Source organism: Musa acuminata, chromosome BXJ1-5 (assembly GCF_036884655.1).
Source record: "Musa acuminata AAA Group cultivar baxijiao chromosome BXJ1-5, Cavendish_Baxijiao_AAA, whole genome shotgun sequence".
NCBI lineage: Eukaryota > Viridiplantae > Streptophyta > Magnoliopsida > Zingiberales > Musaceae > Musa > Musa acuminata.
Window position 1 is genome coordinate 18,883,479 of NC_088331.1, and position 18,607 is coordinate 18,902,085.

Sequence of the window (18,607 nt, forward strand, 5' to 3'; positions counted from 1 at the left end):
AGCATTTGTAGTTGTCAAAATGTGATTGCTCATTTGTTGTTAAAACTTGAGATGTCTTTGGTGCTTTGATATATTTAATTGGTGCAACCTGAAGATTCTGGGGTTTTGTTTATGGATTCAGTTGGTTCTAGCAGTCCCCTTTCTGGCTTAAGTAGATTTTTGTTGCTTTGACTGCGATGAGAGCTTAAGTAACTTTTTATTTCTCTTTTATAATTAATATTTAAGAAAAAAACCAAGAGCAGTTCTGGTTATCCAAGTATTCTCACATACCTCTGGATGCTAATGCTACAAAAAAAATGAAATTCTTTCACTAAACATGCTTTTATTCTATGAATTGTTTCTCTTTCCTTTGGGAAATTGGAGGGTAGTTTTCTTTTCAGAATTCTTCTTTTTTCTCATCTTTCCACTAAGTTGGGTAACTTGATCTCCTTCTCACATGGCAGAGAAGAGGAGTAGTTGATGGTATTGACTTTGGATCAACTGGTGAGGTGAAAAAGATAGATGTTCCACGTATACGGGAATGGCTTGACAAAGAATGTATAGTCATAGTGAGCAATCTGGGTTACTCTAGTGCAGGAGGAGTTTTGAATTGCAAGTATGACGATTTATTCTCTCTTTTTCTGAATGGATTTCGATTTCATTTTTGTTTATCTATGCACCTGCATTCCAAACCATGAATATTAACATGTTGGATGCTATACTTTGTCAGATATAATATCTTTTTTCATTCTATTGATCACAAGTCATTTTTTAAAGGTTTATGGTAAACCCCCTCCTTGTGTGCCACATGTGGGAGAAATAATGTGCTTTATAATATCTAGACAGGTGATGTCATATGTATAGTTGATTCATGCTATGTGCTCCTTTAAAACCAAGTCCAACAAGTATCCTTTTTTTATGTATAAGAATGGTACTTATTAGTATTCTAGTAATGATGTGACATCTGGGCCTTGTATTCCCTTTGTAGCTGGTATAAACCTTCTTGGAATCCACTTTTCTATGGTAACTTGTTCGGTATTATGTGTTATAAGCACATGAATTTTGTGATTTCTTTTGATTTTGGGCCAGCTGACCTAAACCTAATTGAGTGCTCATAAAAGGACCTGTGCTAGCTCCATCTAAACCTAAACCTATTTTTCTGACAAAGGTAAGGGACAAAGACGAGATTGATTTGATCCTAGGACCTTTGCTCTCAATTCCTAATTGAGTGCTCATAAAACCAATGCCATCCATCTATATGTTCACTTTTCTTTCATTTTTCTAACAAAGGTAACTGACAAAGACGAGATGCAGGACCTTTGTTATCAAAAATAAAGATTTTTATCAGTTAGGCTTGCCAACATCTTGAAAAATTTATTAGGTGAAATTTTGAACCCCAACCATTGATGCATATCAGCACCAGAACAATGCTAGAATAATGTTTTGAATACAATTCATCAGATGAGCATTCTTTCTTTTTTTTTGATAAATGTGGTTGGTACATGACCACTTATTTAAGTATAATTTAATGGATGTTTCCAAACTCCGAATCAAGAGAGGTCAAGATATTCACACTAGTTTCTTAGCTTTCTTATAAATAAGAATTTTAATACATATTTCAATATTAATTCCAAGGTAAATTTTGATTCATTTATGACTTGGATTATACATTATTAGAAAGCTTATCGAGTTAAAAATGCATGACATTTTACAGAACCTAATTTGACTTTTTTTAGAGCTTATTTCTCTCTATAAAAGTTGTGATGACTTCTATCAAGATTGAAAGAAAGTTCTCACTTTTGGAGTTTAAAGATGGCTTTTAGTTAATCTATGAGCCTTTAATTAGTTTTCATTTATTTTAAATAATTCTAAGATGACTTTTAGTTATTCTATGAGTCTTTAATTAATTTTTATTTATTTTAAATCTTGAAAATAGTGAAGAATTGATTATCTGTGGAGGGTTGTTCTAAGCCTATCAATGTATATATCTCATGTCTTGTAAGCCTCTTAGAGGCATAAAGTATTTTGAATATGTCTCCCAAATTCTTGAGAGGTGTTTTTCTCATACAACTTTATATCTTTTGGTGGATTCCTTGTAGTTTTTCTTAAAGTGGTGAGTTCCTATGCACTCTATCCCTAGTTAGACGACTTGGATGACGTTGTTTGTATTCTTTGGGTGTTGTACTTGGGTGGTGACTTTGTTTATCTACCATTTAGTCTATTTCACTTATTTTCCTCTCCATCTGATCCATCCCGGCATCAAATTGGTATTAGAACAAAGATTATCATGGTTGATCGTTGCCAATGTGCTCCCAATGTCGAAGAACATGTCTCTTATAAAAGAGATCATTGACACATTGAAATTGATGAGTTGAGGAGGCATATACAACAAGTCCAATAACGTTTGGATCAATATGAGTTTTTTCAGTATAACAATTCAAACCATGTTTCTGAAGTTGAAGAAGAGTATATTAATTCTTTTTATTAAAGTCACCCTTCTAGAGATGATTTCATTCCCTCTCCTTGTATACGAAGAAATCATGATTTTGTTTGTGACTTTAATATTAAAATCGATATTATGAAGTTTGAATGATGAATGTAACAAAATGAGTTTCATAATTGGCTTTATGCTATTGAAAGCAATGATTTGAATACCGTATCGTATCGCTCGGTACGGGATGGTACATATTGGTCCACCAACAAACAAGCAAGTGGACCACCCGCTATCGAGCGGTATCAAGTATTTGGCCTTGTATCGGGCGATATGGGGTTATACCAGGTGGTAACGATCAAAATCGACCGTTATCGAATGGTAACAGTGTTCTAACGGTCAATTTCACCGTTGTAGGTCTCCTCAAGGGTTTTTAAACCCTTTCCTCTCTCCTATTTCAATCCATTTCACTAACACTCTTAAACTCTTTTAAACTCATTTGTTCTCACATTCTCTGATCTTCACTCTCCTAAACTCAACAAAGCAACGAATTGTGGATTGAATCCAAGGTATATAGTTTCGAATAATACCGTCCGTATCGGGTGGTAAATACCGGTTTGTCAACTGACCGGTACACGGATCGCTCGTTACTAGACGGTATATATATATATATATATTTTTTTTTTTTTTTAAAAGATGACATCGCGTCGCCTCGGTGATGTCGTCGAAAAAGGCGACGTCGCCTAGAGAAGGAAAAAAAAAAAAAGAAAAAGAAAAAAAAAAAAAAATATATATATATATATATATATATATATTATTAAAGGCGACGCCGCCCGGAGAAGGAAAAAAAAAATATTTTAAAGGTGACGTTGCGTCGCCTCGGTTAACGATCATCTTTCCAATAAGTGAAGATTAACTACTTTTTTACAATATTTTCCTTTACAAGGCTTAAGTGAGAACCTTATATTCAATATTTTATACTAAACTCTCACCTTCTACTACTTAAAATCGCAACGTAACTCAACAAGGACAACTTAACAAAGTAGAGGAGACTTAAAGAAGACTCAAAGAGGGAGTTACAATACTTGCAAACTTAAGAAATGGATTACTTCATTAGCCAAGCCCGAATGTGTTATTTATAGCCCCAAAAGCTTTAAAAGTGGAGCCAAAAAATTTAAATTTCCATGATTTTACGTACGGACTGTCACGGCCTTAGCTGGAATTGCCTAAGGCGTGAGGCACCCTTGCGGCCAAGACGCGAACTTAGCTTGCGTTGCCTATGTCGCGCTTCGCCCTTGCGATATTGCTCCGCAAAGATCAGCCCACTTGTAACCTCTCGCTGGTCCCGAAGGACCTATAAAAGAGAAAGTTGATTAGTTCGAAAGAACGAACGACGGACAAGTCCCGACGTCTGGCGAAAAGAGGGGAAGCTTTATAAGCAATTCAACGAGCACCGTGCGTGCACAAGAGAAAAGAGGGAGAGGGGGAAAACAAGGGCTTTAGCAGGTTGAACGAACAACTGCAAGCCCACAAACAACTGCTCAACGAGTCCCGGGCGCGACAACAAGTTCCCGTCAAAGCGAACGTACGAACTTGCGAATGAGTGTTTAACGCCCGGTACTATACCGAAGTCCCATCCAGCCCTGTGCCACTCGGGGGGTTCAAAGGGGCTGAGATGGCTAACGTTTTGGTGAGCGGAGGCCGATTCTAGAAATCAGCTCGGCACATGAAAGCGGAGCTGTTTTGGGCTGTTTTGGGGCTGTTTTGCTCGGTTCGGTGAGCGGTCGCTTTGTAACGCTGCAGCTTGTTCGAACTTACATTTTTACAAACAAAATGACTCAAAACCAAGGCAAAACAGGCTGCCAAGTAGTTGTACATGTAGATGAGAGCGATGAACGGTTCGTTGAACGGAGTTGTTGTGGGTGCGCGACGACCGTTCGTGACATTCTCCCCCACTTAAACTGTCGATGCCCTCGTCGACTCTTTGTCACGGACTTAGTTGGTTTTGCCTAAGTCGTGCGGCACCCTTGCGTGTCCGTCCGCAAAGGTCAGCCTCCCCGAAGACTCCCATTATCCCTTAGGACCAACAAGAGAGAGAACGGGCTAGAGAGAACGCCTCAATCGGGATCCACAAGCAAACATCTTCGAAAAACACTTCATAGACAATGCAAATTACAAACAGACTTTACAAGCTCTGAACAATGGCACAACAAAGGGTAAAATGGTCTATTATAGACCGAAAATCTCTCGCACATATTCACATGACACAACCTCTATTTACAAGCCTAAAGAGGCCACCAACCCAACTAAAATGGGACTATTAAGCCTTCGGCTGCCCCTTTACATGCTGTACAAGGCATGAACATGCCAAAAGACACGGACATACATAAGCATTACATCAAACACCTTGTTTAGAAGTTTGTCCGTGACATTCTCCCCCACTTATTCCTTCGACGTCCTCGTCGAAGCCTTTGTCGACACTGCAACTCCTCGCCTTTGTTGAGGCTTCAATCTTCTCCTCCAGCTACAATGCGCCTCTTAGCACCTTGCTGCTCTCCGCTGCTGTTTTTGAGTAGTCGAACCTTTGATTCGCCATGCTGCTTCAACTCACCAATGACTCTAACTCTGGTGTGGGGTTGGCTGAGTTGTGTTGATCCTTGTTGATTCCTGTGGATCCCCCAGATGAAGGAAAAGACCATCCTTACTACGCCAGTCTCTCAAATGCCTCATGCTGCTTGAACTGGGTGGATGCTTGTTGGAGATTTAACGAGCATCATCTCGCAAACTTCTGAAGTTTTGGGTTCTTCCTCCACAAAATTTGCTCATTGACTCTTCTTTCACTTAGTTGTCATATCCAAGTAGGTTCGCATCACTTCCGCTTTCGATTGGCATTTCGTTGGGAAATGAAGCGGATAATCTACTCTCAGTAGGACTGATCAACGTTGGTGAGGATTTGACAACTATTGTCTTTCATTATCTTCGAAGGGTCTTTGAACTTGTGCAGAGCTCCTCTGCTGGATAGATAATAGAATTGGGGTACTCGGTTTCGCCCATTCTCTTAAGAGTTGAGAAGGTAATGGTTACTTGACTTCGCCCGCCTCCTCGAGGTTGTACTTCATGCATCGAGCTGGTTACTAGCCTTCGCCTGCTCTTTGCTCACACTTCTGAAGCACTTGAAGTGTTTGCACTCCTTGCGTTGAGTTAGCTACTGTGATTCACCTTCTCAATGCCATCGAACTTCTGGAATGCAGGAAGTTTTCACCCCAACTTGGAGTAATTCTCTCATAGGTTTGGTCGCCTCTGGGATTGTACCGTCTTCTCCATCAACCTTGCCGCCTACTCCACTAAGTAGCAAAGGTACAGCACCGCGTACTGCCTGCTTCGTTCCTTGGTTATGCACTCTTGCATGACCTGAAGTCTTTCACTTTCGGCTATCTTGATGAGAAGCACATTGACACTAGTCTTACGAAGTTCTTCGGCCTCTGCCCTTCAGCCTTGTCTCGGTACTTGGAGATTGCCTCTGCATTCTCCACCTCCTCGGCCCCTTTCACGACCAAACGCTCTCCCTCCATGAGAGCAAGGGATCAATGACTTTCACGGAAGTCCCGCCTCTGCGGTACCATGGCGCTGCCATGCCCATGGCCCTACTATCCGTCGCCTCGCATCTGCATCCCTTTTCTTCGCGATCAGTAGATATGTCTCCGTGGCACTCCTCTGAGTCCACCTCTATTCTAACTGATGCTTGATTTTGGGTAGCTAAGTCCCTCTGGACTCGTCGTCGCTTCCTCGCCCCTTTCGACCCCCTGCTTCAACACCTCTGTGTTCTCCAAGCAGTCCGTTTGGTCGATGGAAAGACAGACTGTAACTCCCATGCATGGCCTCTGCCATCACGTTGTAGGGTTTGCACCGATTCTGTTCTCCTTAGCTTCCTTGGTAGCAACGTTCGCTTACTCGGCCTTGTCCTCTGACTTGCTGGGCTCCCTTAAGCGAATATGAGCTCTGGAGTAGTCCAACTCTCCAGCTGCTTTGATCATACGTCTGCATGATCCAGTCCCTCCCATGGAACTCATTGGTACTTGCATTCGAACTTTTCCCTTGGTGGAACCTAGCCCCCATATACTGATGACCAAGGTTTTCATCCGATGCAAAATTCGATGCACGCCCGGAAGACCCGCCTCTGCGGTACCATGGCCTTCACTCCATGAATCCATAGCCCTTCTTGCCGTCGTGTTGTTCACCGAAGTGGAGCTTTCAGTAGCTCCCGATCATACCTCCATATGATCTAGTCCCTCCCGGGACTAAGTCGTGTGTATCGCATTGCCACGAACTGTTCCACCACGATCCACTGCACCATGTCGCCTCCTGGTGACATCTCTATTGTATTCTGATCCTTGTGGAATAAACTCGAATTGTGAACCCTCCATGTGTGGCCTCTGCCAATACATCGTAGGGTCTCCTCCACCTTCGATTTTGTTCGCTCCTTTGGCAATCGACCTTCATCCACCTACTCTTGGGTCACACCTAGATGAAGCACCGCTCTAGGACAGTCCGTTGCCTAGTAGCTCCCGAAGTCCACCGACTTCACTGTAATTTGTGCACCATTGTTTGGATCCTGGGCCTCTGCCCCTACCAGCACAATCTCCGCTGCACACCGCTTCCTTCATGGCAACTTGAATGGCAACACTGTGGCATATTCTTCAAGAGTACCCACCTCTGCGTCCTCTTGCCCCGTGCTAAGGCCTTCTGAACCCAACTTCGCCTATGCAAATTAAGTCGCCTTAGTTCCTCCATCAAATGCTCCTCCGAGATAAGGTGCATGTGCCCAGAAGCTCCCTTCGTCTTTGGCGCCATGCAAAATGAGTCCGCTCCGTTAGAAAGAAGGACCCATGGAACAACATGATCCTACTCTTGCCTCTACAAGAGTTCATGTCTTTGACCTCTGTCTAAGAAAAGCACTGTGCCTCTGCTCCATGTTCCAACTTCTATGCTGGCTCCCTTCATGCGGCTTGGGTACTTCGCCAAGTTACACCCAAGTTGCTCCGCTCATCGTTTTTGCATTGAGTCGATGGTGGCCCTCGCGCCCACCATTCCACGGGTCAGCCCTCCCTTGAGTCCGATCTCCACATCGACTCCAAGTGTGCCTTCATTTAAGTTGTTTTGGGTCGCTCCCCCACTTGATCTCGCAATGCATCCACCAATGCATTCTCTCAAGCGAGATCATGCGACGACTCCTCGTCGCTTGCTCAGTCCATCAAGCTTCGTGGAGTTGTTGTTTGTTGAGGTACTCCTCCTCAACATGTGAGGTCCGTCTCACATGATTCTCCCTCTGGAGAGCCGGGACTTATCCCTCTTGGATAACTATCCCGTTGGAGCAGCATCTCTCTTCGTTTGGGAGATCACTATCCCCTTGGACTACTCCGATCTGCTGAACAAACTGTGCATTGTTCTGCCTCCTGCAAACGCACTTGCTAGAATGCGACTCCCCGTCAATACAGTCCCCGCTGCACCCTTCAAGGCCTAGCAGCATGCTGAACTCGTTGCACACTTCAGCCTCCGACGGACGTATCCTTCACATGCCGAAGATAAAGTTTCAATGCTCTATGGCACCGAGTTTTGGTCGCCTTGGGATGGCCACGAACATCCCATCGTCCATATACAAGCCCATGCATGAGTACCAAATTCTTCGAGTTAGCAATTCCCCTCACCTCTGTGAGCTTTGCAAAATTCTTTTGGTCGTTGAGCAACTCATTCCACCTTGGATGGTCTCATCCTTTACCAAGCGCCTCGCTTGCCTTGAGCACCATCAAGTATGGTTGTCAACGTTGAGCCGTAGCTCAAACTCAGCCATCCCAACCTTTGTGCGCTCCACATTCTTCCAAGCTTGCCTGTTCTCGTGGTGCCTCTTGCGCGAATGGTTGGCCATTCCTCTGAATGCCAATGTCAGATGCCCGCTCCTTTGAGTGACTCCTTTTCCCTACATCTCCATTCCCGTTTTCCCGCAAACGGTCGCGCGTGTGCTGACTGCCCTCAACGCAGCCCCGCTAGGTCCCCCACGTTTGCATGCTAAGTGTTTCTATAAGTGCTTGTCCCGCTCTGATACCATCTGCCACGGACTTAGCTGGTTTTGCCTAAGTCGTGCGGCACCCTTGCGTGTCCGTCCGCAAAGGTCAGCCTTCCCGAAGACTCCCATTGTCCCTTAGGACCAACAAGAGAGAGAACGGGCTAGAGAGAACGCCTCAATCGGGATCCACAAGCAAACATCTCCGAAAAACACTTCATAGACAATGCAAATTACAAACAGACTTTACAAGCTCTGAACAGTGGCACAACAAAGGGTAAAATGGTCCATTACAGACCGAAAATCTCTCGCACATGTCCACATGACACAACCTTTATTTACAAGCCTAAAGAGGCCACCAACCCAACTAAAATGGGACTATTAAGCCTTCGGCCGCCCCTTTACATGTTGTACAAGGCATGAACATGCCAAAAAACACGGATATACATAAGCATTACATCAAACACCTTGTTTAGAAGTTTGTCCGTGATAGCTTGTTGGTAGTTGTTGATGATCTCCTCTTCATGTCGCAGGGCGTCTTTAGGCTCCCAACTGGCTTTAGTTCGGGGAAGCTTTCGCCACTTCACCAAGTACTCTGTCTGCTTAGCTCCGTTGGGTAGCTTTATCTTGCGGTTCGCCATAATGGTTTCAACTCGCTTCTCGTAGGAGGCTGTGATGGGAGGTAGCCAAGTTGGAACACTTCGGGAAGCATCTTGCGGATCCGAGTGGTTGGTTTTCAGGTTGCTGGCGTGAAGAACGTTGTGAATTTTGAACCACGCCGGCAGCTGCAACTTGTAAGAGACGTTGCCTACCCTGCTGATAATTGGGAAGGGCCCTTCATACTTGCGCACCAATCCTTTATGGACTTTGTTCCTAAAGAATTGGAGTGATGCTGGTTGGAGCTTTACCAACACCAAATCGCCAACTTTGAACTTTTGTGGTCGCCTTCCCAAGTCTGCCCACTTCTTCATCCTTTTTGCCGCCTTCTCCAAGTAAGCCCGTGCAATATCTGCATTTCGATACCACTCCTTTGCGAAATGGTAGGTTGACGGACTACTCCCAGTATACCCAATGGCCATGGTGTGCGGAGTCGACGGTTGTTGTCCGGTAATGATCTCGAAGGGGCTCTTGTTGGATGTAGAGCTCCGTTGCAAGTTGTAGGAGAATTGGGCAATGTCCAACAGCTTCACCCAATCTCGTTGGTTGGCACTCACATAGTGCCGAAGATATTGCTCCAGGAGCGAGTTTATCCTTTCAGTCTGGCCATCCGTCTAAGGGTGGAGGCTTGTAGAGAAGTATAACTTTGACCCCAACAATTTGAATAGCTCGGTCCAGAATCGTCCCAGGAACCGAGCATCTCGATCACTAATGATATTATGCGGGACTCCCCAATACTTCACCACATCCTTCATCATCAGCTTGGCCGCCTCCTCTACTGAACAGTGTAGGGGAGCAGCAATGAAAGTTGCATACTTTGAAAACCGATCGACCACCACGAGTATCGATCTGAGTCTCCCTACAAGTGGCAAGGTTGATATGAAGTCCAAGGAAATGCTCTCCCACGGCCTTTCTGGTATGGGCAACGGCTCTAAAAGTCCCATCGGCTTCCGCTGCTCTACCTTGTCTTGTTGGCAAGTAAGGCATGTTCGAACATATTCCTCTACATCAGTCCCCATCTTCGGCCAGTAGAAGGCCCTCTCCACGAGAGCCAACGTTCTGTGAATGCCTGGGTGTCCAGCCCAAAGGGAATCGTGACACACTTTTAAGAGTTCACGCCTCAAATTCTCTACTCGGGGAACATAAACCCTATTCCCTTTTGTGTAAACAAGTCCCTCCTGGACCCAAAATCGTCGTGCCTTGCCTTCTTTGATGAGCTGCATCAGGATAACTGCTTAGGGGTCACTATACAGTCCATCCCTGATCCTGGAAAGAAAGTTGGAGTGCAACTGACTTGCTTGGCCTCCGCCCTCCAATTGTGCAGTATTCATGCGCTCCACTTTCCGACTCAATGCATCGGCCACGACATTTGCCTTCCCAGGCTTATACTCCATTGCCATATCAAATTCAGCCAGGAAGTCCTGCCAACGCGCCTGCTTTGGGGAGAGCTTCTTCTGAGTTTGGAAATAGCTCAGAGCGATGTTGTTCGTCCTCAGCACAAATCGCGATCCGAGGAGATAGTGTCGCCAAACTCGTAGACAATGGATCACCGCTGTCATCTCCTTCTCATACACTGGATACCGTCGCTCGGTCTCGTTGAGTTTGCGGCTCTCGTAGGCCATCGGATGAGCCTCCTGCATGAGTACTCCCCCAATAGCGAAGTCCGAAGCATCTGTATGGACTTCAAAAGGCTCCCCATAGTCTGGCAATTTGAGCACTGGTTCTTCTAGAACAGCAGCCTTCAGATCTTGGAATGTTATTTCACATTTGTCAGACCACTTCCAAGGCTGCTCCTTCAGCAACTCCGTCAGTGGGGTTGGATGCTTCGAATATCCCGCTATGAAGCGTCGATAATAGTTGACGAAACCAAGGAAGGATCTCAACTCTGGCACCTTCTTTGGAGTTCGCCATTCCGCAACCGCTTGCACCTTCGACTTATCCATCCGAATGGAGCCATCATCGATTCGATGTCCCAAGAATAAGATCTCAGTTTGAGCAAAGTAGCATTTCTCCCTTTTCACGAATAGAGTGTTCTCCCTGAGAACCTTGAAAATTGTCCGAAGGTGTTTGACGTGCTCCTCTAGCGTTTGACTGTAGACGACGATATCGTCCAAGTAGACGACCACGAACTTATCCAAATACTCCTTGAATAGCTGGTTCATGAGAGTGCAGAACGTGGCCGGAGCGTTGGTTAAGCCGAAAGGCATCACCAAGAACTCAAACGCTCCATACCTGGTCACACAGGTAGCCTTCGCTTCGTCGCCTTCAGCAATGTGCACTTGCCAATACCCCGACCGAAGGTTGAGTTTTGAGAAATACTTGGCTTTGCCCAATTGGTCGGACAAGTCCGCAATGAGCGGGATGGGATACTTGTTCTTCACTGTCACTTTGTTGAGGGCTCGGTAGTCGACGCATAATCGGAGGCTCCCATCTTGTTTCTTCTGGAAGAGAACTAGAGCTCCGAAAGGTGCTTTAGAGCTGCGGATGAGACCACCATTTAGTAGTTCACCTAACTGCTTCCTGAGTTCTGCCAACTCTGGCGGGGGCATGCGGTAGGGTGGTCTCGCTGGAGGCTTCACTCCTGGCTCCAGCTCGATGTTGTGATCCATGCCCCTGCGCGGTGGAAGAGTCTTCGGCAACTCGGGTGGCATAACGTCATTAAACTCTTTCAAGACGTTCGCCACCACAGTAGGTTCTTGAATGGCCTTCTCGTCAAGTGGCTCTAACTTCATTGCCGCCACGAAGGTTAATTCACCTTTTTGCACCCCTTTCTTTAGTTGCAACGCCGATATATGTTGCGGTTCCTTGGTTCCTCTCCGAGAGACAGGAACCACGCAGGGATCGTTGCCTCCCATCATACATAAGGAGTTCAAGAACGACATTGGCACCAACTTCGCTGCGTGCATAAACTCCATTCCAAGAATCACTTGGAAGTCATCCAATGGCACTGCCATCATGTTGGTGTTCCTGCTCTATGTCCCGATTTTGATGGGGACTCCCTTCGCCAACCCAGAGATTCGTTTGGCCTTCGAGTTCACCGCCTTTATTCGACTTGGGCTCTTCTCCAAGATCAACCCGAGTCGCTTTGCTTCTCGATCGACTATAAAGTTGTGGGTAGCGCCCGTGTCCACCATTGCACGAGTTGTTTGGCCATTGAGCTTGATGTCAACATACATTAGCTCGCCACTTCCTGCTTTTTGTTGCCTTGTCTTCGGGTTCTCCCCCACTTGATCCCGCATGGCGTTCAACAAACGCATGGCTCCCATCCGGGGTCCTTGCGACTCCTCATCGTCACTGCTGGCTTCAGAACTACTCGAACTAAGGGCGACAGCCTTGCCCTTGTCCGATTTGGGAGGGTGGATGGAAGTTGTTAGCGCATTGAGTGCTTGTTTTTGTGGGCACTCCCTCACCATGTGTGGCCCTCCACACAAGAAGCATCCGCCAGGTTTCGGGGCCTTGCCTTTCGGGCTTGGCCCTTTATGGGAACTCTTCTTCTTTTGTTCGCCCCCGAGCTCCTTCCCTCGAGAATGTTTTGGAGGGCGATTGCTTGAAGATTGTTTCCTTCTCCCTGGGTCTTCGGAGGAAACAAAGTCGGTGAGCCTTTCTGCAGCAGCAATTGCCCCAACCACATCGGTGACATTCCTTCGATTTAGTTCCTGCTGAGCCCATGGCTTCAAACCATCGAGGAAGCTGAACAACTTGTCTTTCTCGGACATGTCCTATATGTCCAGCATTAGTGCATAAAATTGTTTCACATAGTCTCGAATGGTGGAACTCTGGCGGAGTTGTCTCAACTTCCTTCTTGCGACGAACTCTGTGTTCTCAGGTAGGAACTGAGTTCTCAACTCCCGCTTCAAGTCTTCCCATGTGTCAACCCGACACCGACCTTGTTGGATCTCCTCCCAACGGATTCGCCACCAAAGTTTCGCATCTCCGTTCAGATACATTGTTGCTATAGAAACTTTGGTATCTTCAGAATCGGGCCTCGTAGCTCGAAAGTATTGTTCCATGTTAAATAGAAAATTCTCGAGCTCTTTGGCATCTTTGGCCCCTCCATAACCATGAGGCTCGGGTGCCCTCAAGTTTTGTGGTGATGCAACGCGGGTGTTGCTTCCTCCCGCATTTAGTGCTCTTATGAGTATGGCCACCTTTGAAGTGAGTTCCGCCACAACATCTTGTAAGTGTTGCGCGGAGTACTTGGTGTCATCAGACAGTCGGTCGACTAGGGCCTCGACTTTGTCGATCCTGGACTCCGCTTCCTCTTGCGAGCTCTCTACCCCAACAAGCCTTTGTTGGCCACGGTAGAGTTCCTCCATGCTCGCTTCAAGAACATCCAGGTGGGTTTCCGCCGTTGTGAGTCTCTCCTTGTGACTCTTTTTCCCAGTTTGTCACGGACTTAGCTGGTTTTGCCTAAGTCGTGCGGCACCTTTGCGTGTCCGTCCGCAAAGGTCAGCCTCCCCAAAGCCTCCCATTGTCCCTTAGGACCAACAAAATAGAGAACGGGTTAGAGAGAACGCCTCAATCGGGATCCACAAGCAAAATCTTAGAAAAACACTTCATAGACAATGCAAATTACAAACAAACTTTACAAGCTCTGAACAGTTGCACAACAAAGGGTAAAATGGTCCATTACAGACCGAGAATCTCTCACACGTGTCCACATGACACAACCTTTATTTACAAGCCTAAAGAGGCCACCAACCTAACTAAAGTGGGACTATTAAGCCTTCGGCCGCCCCTCTACATGCTGTACAAGGCATGAACATGCTAAAAGACATGGACATACATAAGCATTACATCAAACATCCTGTTTAGAAGTTTGTCCGTGACATTCTCCCCCACTTATTCCTTCGACATCCTCGTTGAAGCCTTTGTCAACACTACAACTCATCGCCTTTGCTGAGTCTTCAATCTTCTGCTCCAGCTACAATGCGCCTCTTGGCTCCCAGCTGCTCTCCGTTGCTGTTTTTCCGTAGTCGAACCTTTGATCCGCCATGCTGCTTCAACTCACCAATGACTCTGACTCTAGTGTGGGGTTGGCTGAGTTGTGTTGATCCTTGTTGATTCCTGCGGATCCGCTAGATGAAGGAAAAGACCATCCTTACTACGCCAGTCTCTCAAATTTCTCATGCTGCTTGAACCGGGTGGATGCTTGTTGGAGCTTTAACGTGCATCGTCTCGCAAACTTCTGAAGTTTTGGGTCCTTCCTCCACAAAATTTGCTCATTGACTCTTCTTTCACTTAGTTGTCACATCCAAGTAGGTTCGCATCACTTCCGCTTTCGATTGGCATTTCATTGGGAAATGAAGCGGACAATCTACTCTCAATAGCACTGATCACCGTTGGTGAGGATTTGACAACTATTGTCTTCCATTATCTTCGAAGGGTCTTTGAACTTGTGCAGAGCTCCTCTGCTGGATAGATAAGAGAATTGGGGTACTCTGTTTCGCCCATTCTCTTAAGGGTTGAGAAGGCAAAGGTTACTTGACTTCGCCCGCCTCCTCCAAGTTGTACTCCATGCATCGAGCTGGTTACTAGCCTTCGCCTGCTCTTTGCTCACACTTCTGAAGCACTTGAAGTGTTTGCACTCCTTGCGTTGAGTTAGTTACTGTGATTCACCTTCTCAATACCATCGAACTTCTGGAATGCAGGAAGTTTTCACCCCAACTTGGAGTAATTCTCTCATAGGTTTGGTCGCCTCTGGGATTGTACCGTCTTCTCCATCACGATCCGCTGCACCATGTCGCCTCCTGGTGACATCTCCATTGCATTTTGATTCTTGTGGAATAAACTCGAATTGTGAACCCTCCATGTGTAGCCTCTGCCAATACATCGCAGGGTCTCTTCCACCTTCGATTTTGTTCGCTCCTTTGGCAATCGACCTTCATCCACCCACTCTTGGGTCACACCTAGATGAAGCACCGCTCTAGGACAGTCCGTCGCCTAGTAGCTCCCGAAGTCCACTGACTTCACTATAATTTGTGCACCATTGTTTGGATCTTGGGCCTCTGCCCCTACCGGCACAATCTCCGCTGCGCACCGCTTCCTTCATGGCAACTTGAATGGCAACACTGTGGCATATTCTTCAAGAGTACCCACCTCTGAGTCCTCTTGCCCCGTGCTAAGGCATTTTGAACCCAATTTCGCCTTCGCAAATTGAGTCGCCTTAGTTCCTTCATCAAATGCTTTTCCGAGATAAGGTGCATGTGCCCAGAAGCTCCTTTCGTCTTTGACACTATGCAAGATGAGTCTGCTCCGTCAGAATGAAGAACCCGTGGAAAAACATGATTCTACTCTTGCCTCTACAAGAGTTCATGTCTTTGACCTCTGTCTAAGGAAAGCACTATGCCTCCGCTCCATGTTCCAACTTCTATGCTAGCTCCCTTCATGCGGCTTGGGTACTTCGCTAAGTTACACCCAAGTTGCTCCGCTCCTCGTTTTTGCATTGAGTCGATGGTGGTTCTCGCGCCCACCATTTCACGGGTCAGCCCTCCCTTGAGTCCGATCTCCACATCGACTCCAAGTGTGCCTTCATTTAAGTTGCTTTGGGTCGCTCTCCCACTTGATCTCGCAATGCATCCACCAATGCATTCTCTCAAGCGAGATCATGCGACGACTCCTCGCCGCTTGCTCAGTCCATTGAGCTTCGTGGAGTCGTTGTTTGTTGAGGTACTCCTCCTCAACATGTGAGGTCTGTCCCACATGATTCTCCCTCTATAGAGCCGGGACATATCCCTCCTGGATAACTATCCCATTGGAGCAACATCTCTCTTTGTTTCGGAGACCACCATCCCCTTGGACTACTCCGATCTGTTGAACAAACTGTGCATTGTTCTGCCTCCTGCAAACTCACTTGCTAGATTGCAACTCCACGTCAATACAACCCTCGCTGCACCACTCAAGGCCTAGCAACATGCTGAACTCACTACACACTTCAGCCTCCTACGGACGTATCCTTCACATGCCGAAGAGAAAGTTTCAATGCTCCATGGCGCCGAGTTTCGGTTGCCTTGGGATGGCCACGAACATTCCATCGTCCGCATACAAGCCCATGAATGAGTACCAAATTCTTCGAGTTAGCAATTCCCCTCACCTCTGTGAGCTTTGCATAACTCTTTTAGTCGTTGAGCAACTCATTCCACCTTGCATGGTCTCTTCCTTTACCAAGCGCCTCGCTTGTCTTGAGCACCATCAAGTATAGTTGTCAACGTTGAGCCATAGCTCAAACTCAGCCATCCCAACCTTTGTGCGCTCCGCATTCTTCCAAGCTTGCCTGTTCTCGTGGTGCCTCTTGCGCGAAGGGTTGGCCATTCCTCTGAATGCCAATGTCAAATGCCCGCTCCTCCGAGCGACTCCTTTTCCCTACATCTCCATGCCCGTTTTCCCCCAAACGGTCGCGCGTGTGCTGACTGCCCTCAACGCAGCTCCGTTAGGTCCCCTACGTTTGCATGCTAAGTGTTTCTATGAGTGCTTGTCCCGCTCTGATACCATCTGTCACGGACTTAGCTGGTTTTGCCGAAGTTGTGCGGCACCCTTGCGTGTCCGTCCACAAAGGTCAGCCTCCCCAAAGCCTCCTATTGTCCCTTAGGACCAATAAAAGAGAGAACGGGTTAGAGAGAACGCCTCAATCGAGATCCACAAGCAAACATCTCCGAAAAACCCTTCATAGACAATGCAAATTACAAATAGCCTTTACAAGCTCTGAACAGTTGCATAACAAAGGGTAAAATGGTCTATTACAGACCGAGAATCTCTCACACTTGTCCACATGACACAACCTTTATTTACAAGCCTAAAGAGGCCACCAACCTAACTAAAGTGAGACTATTAAGCCTTCGGCCGCCCCTCTACATGCTGTACAAGGCATGAACATGCCAAAAGACATGTACATACATAAGCATTACATCAAACATCCTGTTTAGAAGTTTGTCCGTGACAAGTTGGCGCTTTAGATTGCGCCTTCTCCGCTCGCGGAGAGTAGCCAACTTCTCGCTCATCATGTTCGCTGCCGCGCTCCTCTTGAGCGGCTCCAATAGCATGAGAGCGAGTGTGCACATGCAGCCCACCTGCGGCTGCTTGGGGCAAGGGTCCGGCTTGCCCCGTCTTGTTAGATTCGCCACGATGCTTAGCCATGGCGAAGTTGCGAAGTCCCTTCGCTGCTCGCTTGAAGTGCTTGTTCGCTCTGATACCACAATGTCACGACCTTAGCTGGAATTGCCTAAGGTGTGAGGCACCCTTGCGGCCAAGACGCGAACTTAGCTTGCGTTGCCTAAGTCGCGCTTCACCCTTGCGATAATGCTCCGCAAAGATCAGCCCACTTGTAACCTCTCGCAGGTCTCGAAGGACCTGTAAAAGAGAAAGTTGATTAGTTCGAAAGAACGAGCGACGGACAAGTCCCGACGTCTCGCGAAAAGAGGGGAAGCTTTACAAGCAATTCAGCGAGCACCTTGCGTGCACAAGAGAAAAGAGGGAGAGGGGGAAAACAAGGGCTTTAGAAGGTTGAACGAACAGCTGCAAGCCCACAAACAGCTGCTCACCGAGTCCCGAGCGCGACAACAAGTTCCTGTCAAAGTGAACGTGCGAACTTGCGAACGAGTGTTCAACGCCCGGTACTATACCGAAGCCCCATCCAGCCCTGTGCCACCCGGGGGGTTCAAAGGGGCTGAGATGGCTGACATTTTGGTGAGCGGAGGTAGATTCCAGAAATCAGCCCGCGACACACGAAAACGGAGCTGTTTTGGGCTGTTTTGGGGTTGTTTTGCTCGGTTCGGTGAGCGGTCGCTTTGTAACGCTGTAGTTTGTTCGAACTTACATTTTTACAAGCAAAATGACTCAAAACCAAGGCAAAACAGGCTGCCAAGTAGCTGTACATGTAGATGAGAGCGACGAACGGTTCGTTGAACGGAGTTGTTGCGGGTGCGCGACGACCGTTCGTGACAGGACGTTGTAATTGCTGACCATGGGCGGTACTACTATTGTAAGCTTTGACATAAAGTTGAAAAGGTTAAGTTTGACAGTATCACCATCGTTATCGTGTCATGGATCAATGCAATCAATATATTTGATGTTTGTTCATGATTGTTTTTGGTTCTTGTTTTTGTCTTTTTTTTTGGTATTTTTGAGTGTTTTCTCGTAGGCAATATGTACGGGGCTGAATTTACCATCATTAGCCCCATTTTTGTTTGTTGCCAGTGTTTTTGTTTTATGTTTCTATCATGTGAAACATGAAAAATGTTTCTCGTTATGACACCATCTGAAGGGAAAAATAATGGCAAAATAGCCCTTTTCTTGTGTGCTATGGGCTCATTTTTTGCTGACGACCTTGTAGTATGAAACATCAATTGTCTTAGCACCTTGGAACCCTAGGTGGCATCTGGGTGGATGAGGCCTTGGGTATATGTCCGAGGGGTGATGCAACGTCTTTAGTGTCCCCGTTTTCTATTTGACGAAAGTGTTATGTGCATATTGGGCCTATATCTACC

The 18,607-nt window shown here is 46.6% G+C and overlaps 1 protein-coding gene across 3 annotated transcripts in view; it reads left to right on the plus strand.

Moving 5' to 3' along the window:
- The window catches only part of LOC135674046 (probable amino-acid acetyltransferase NAGS2, chloroplastic), a 50,414-nt gene that overhangs the window by 17,058 nt on the left and 14,749 nt on the right, over window positions 1–18,607 (plus strand). For all 3 annotated transcript variants that reach the window (XM_065183457.1, XM_065183458.1, XM_065183459.1), the window contains exon 4: window positions 444–595. In XM_065183457.1, the coding sequence (XP_065039529.1) occupies window positions 444–595 (152 nt within the window). The remainder of the gene's footprint in view (window positions 1–443; window positions 596–18,607) is intronic.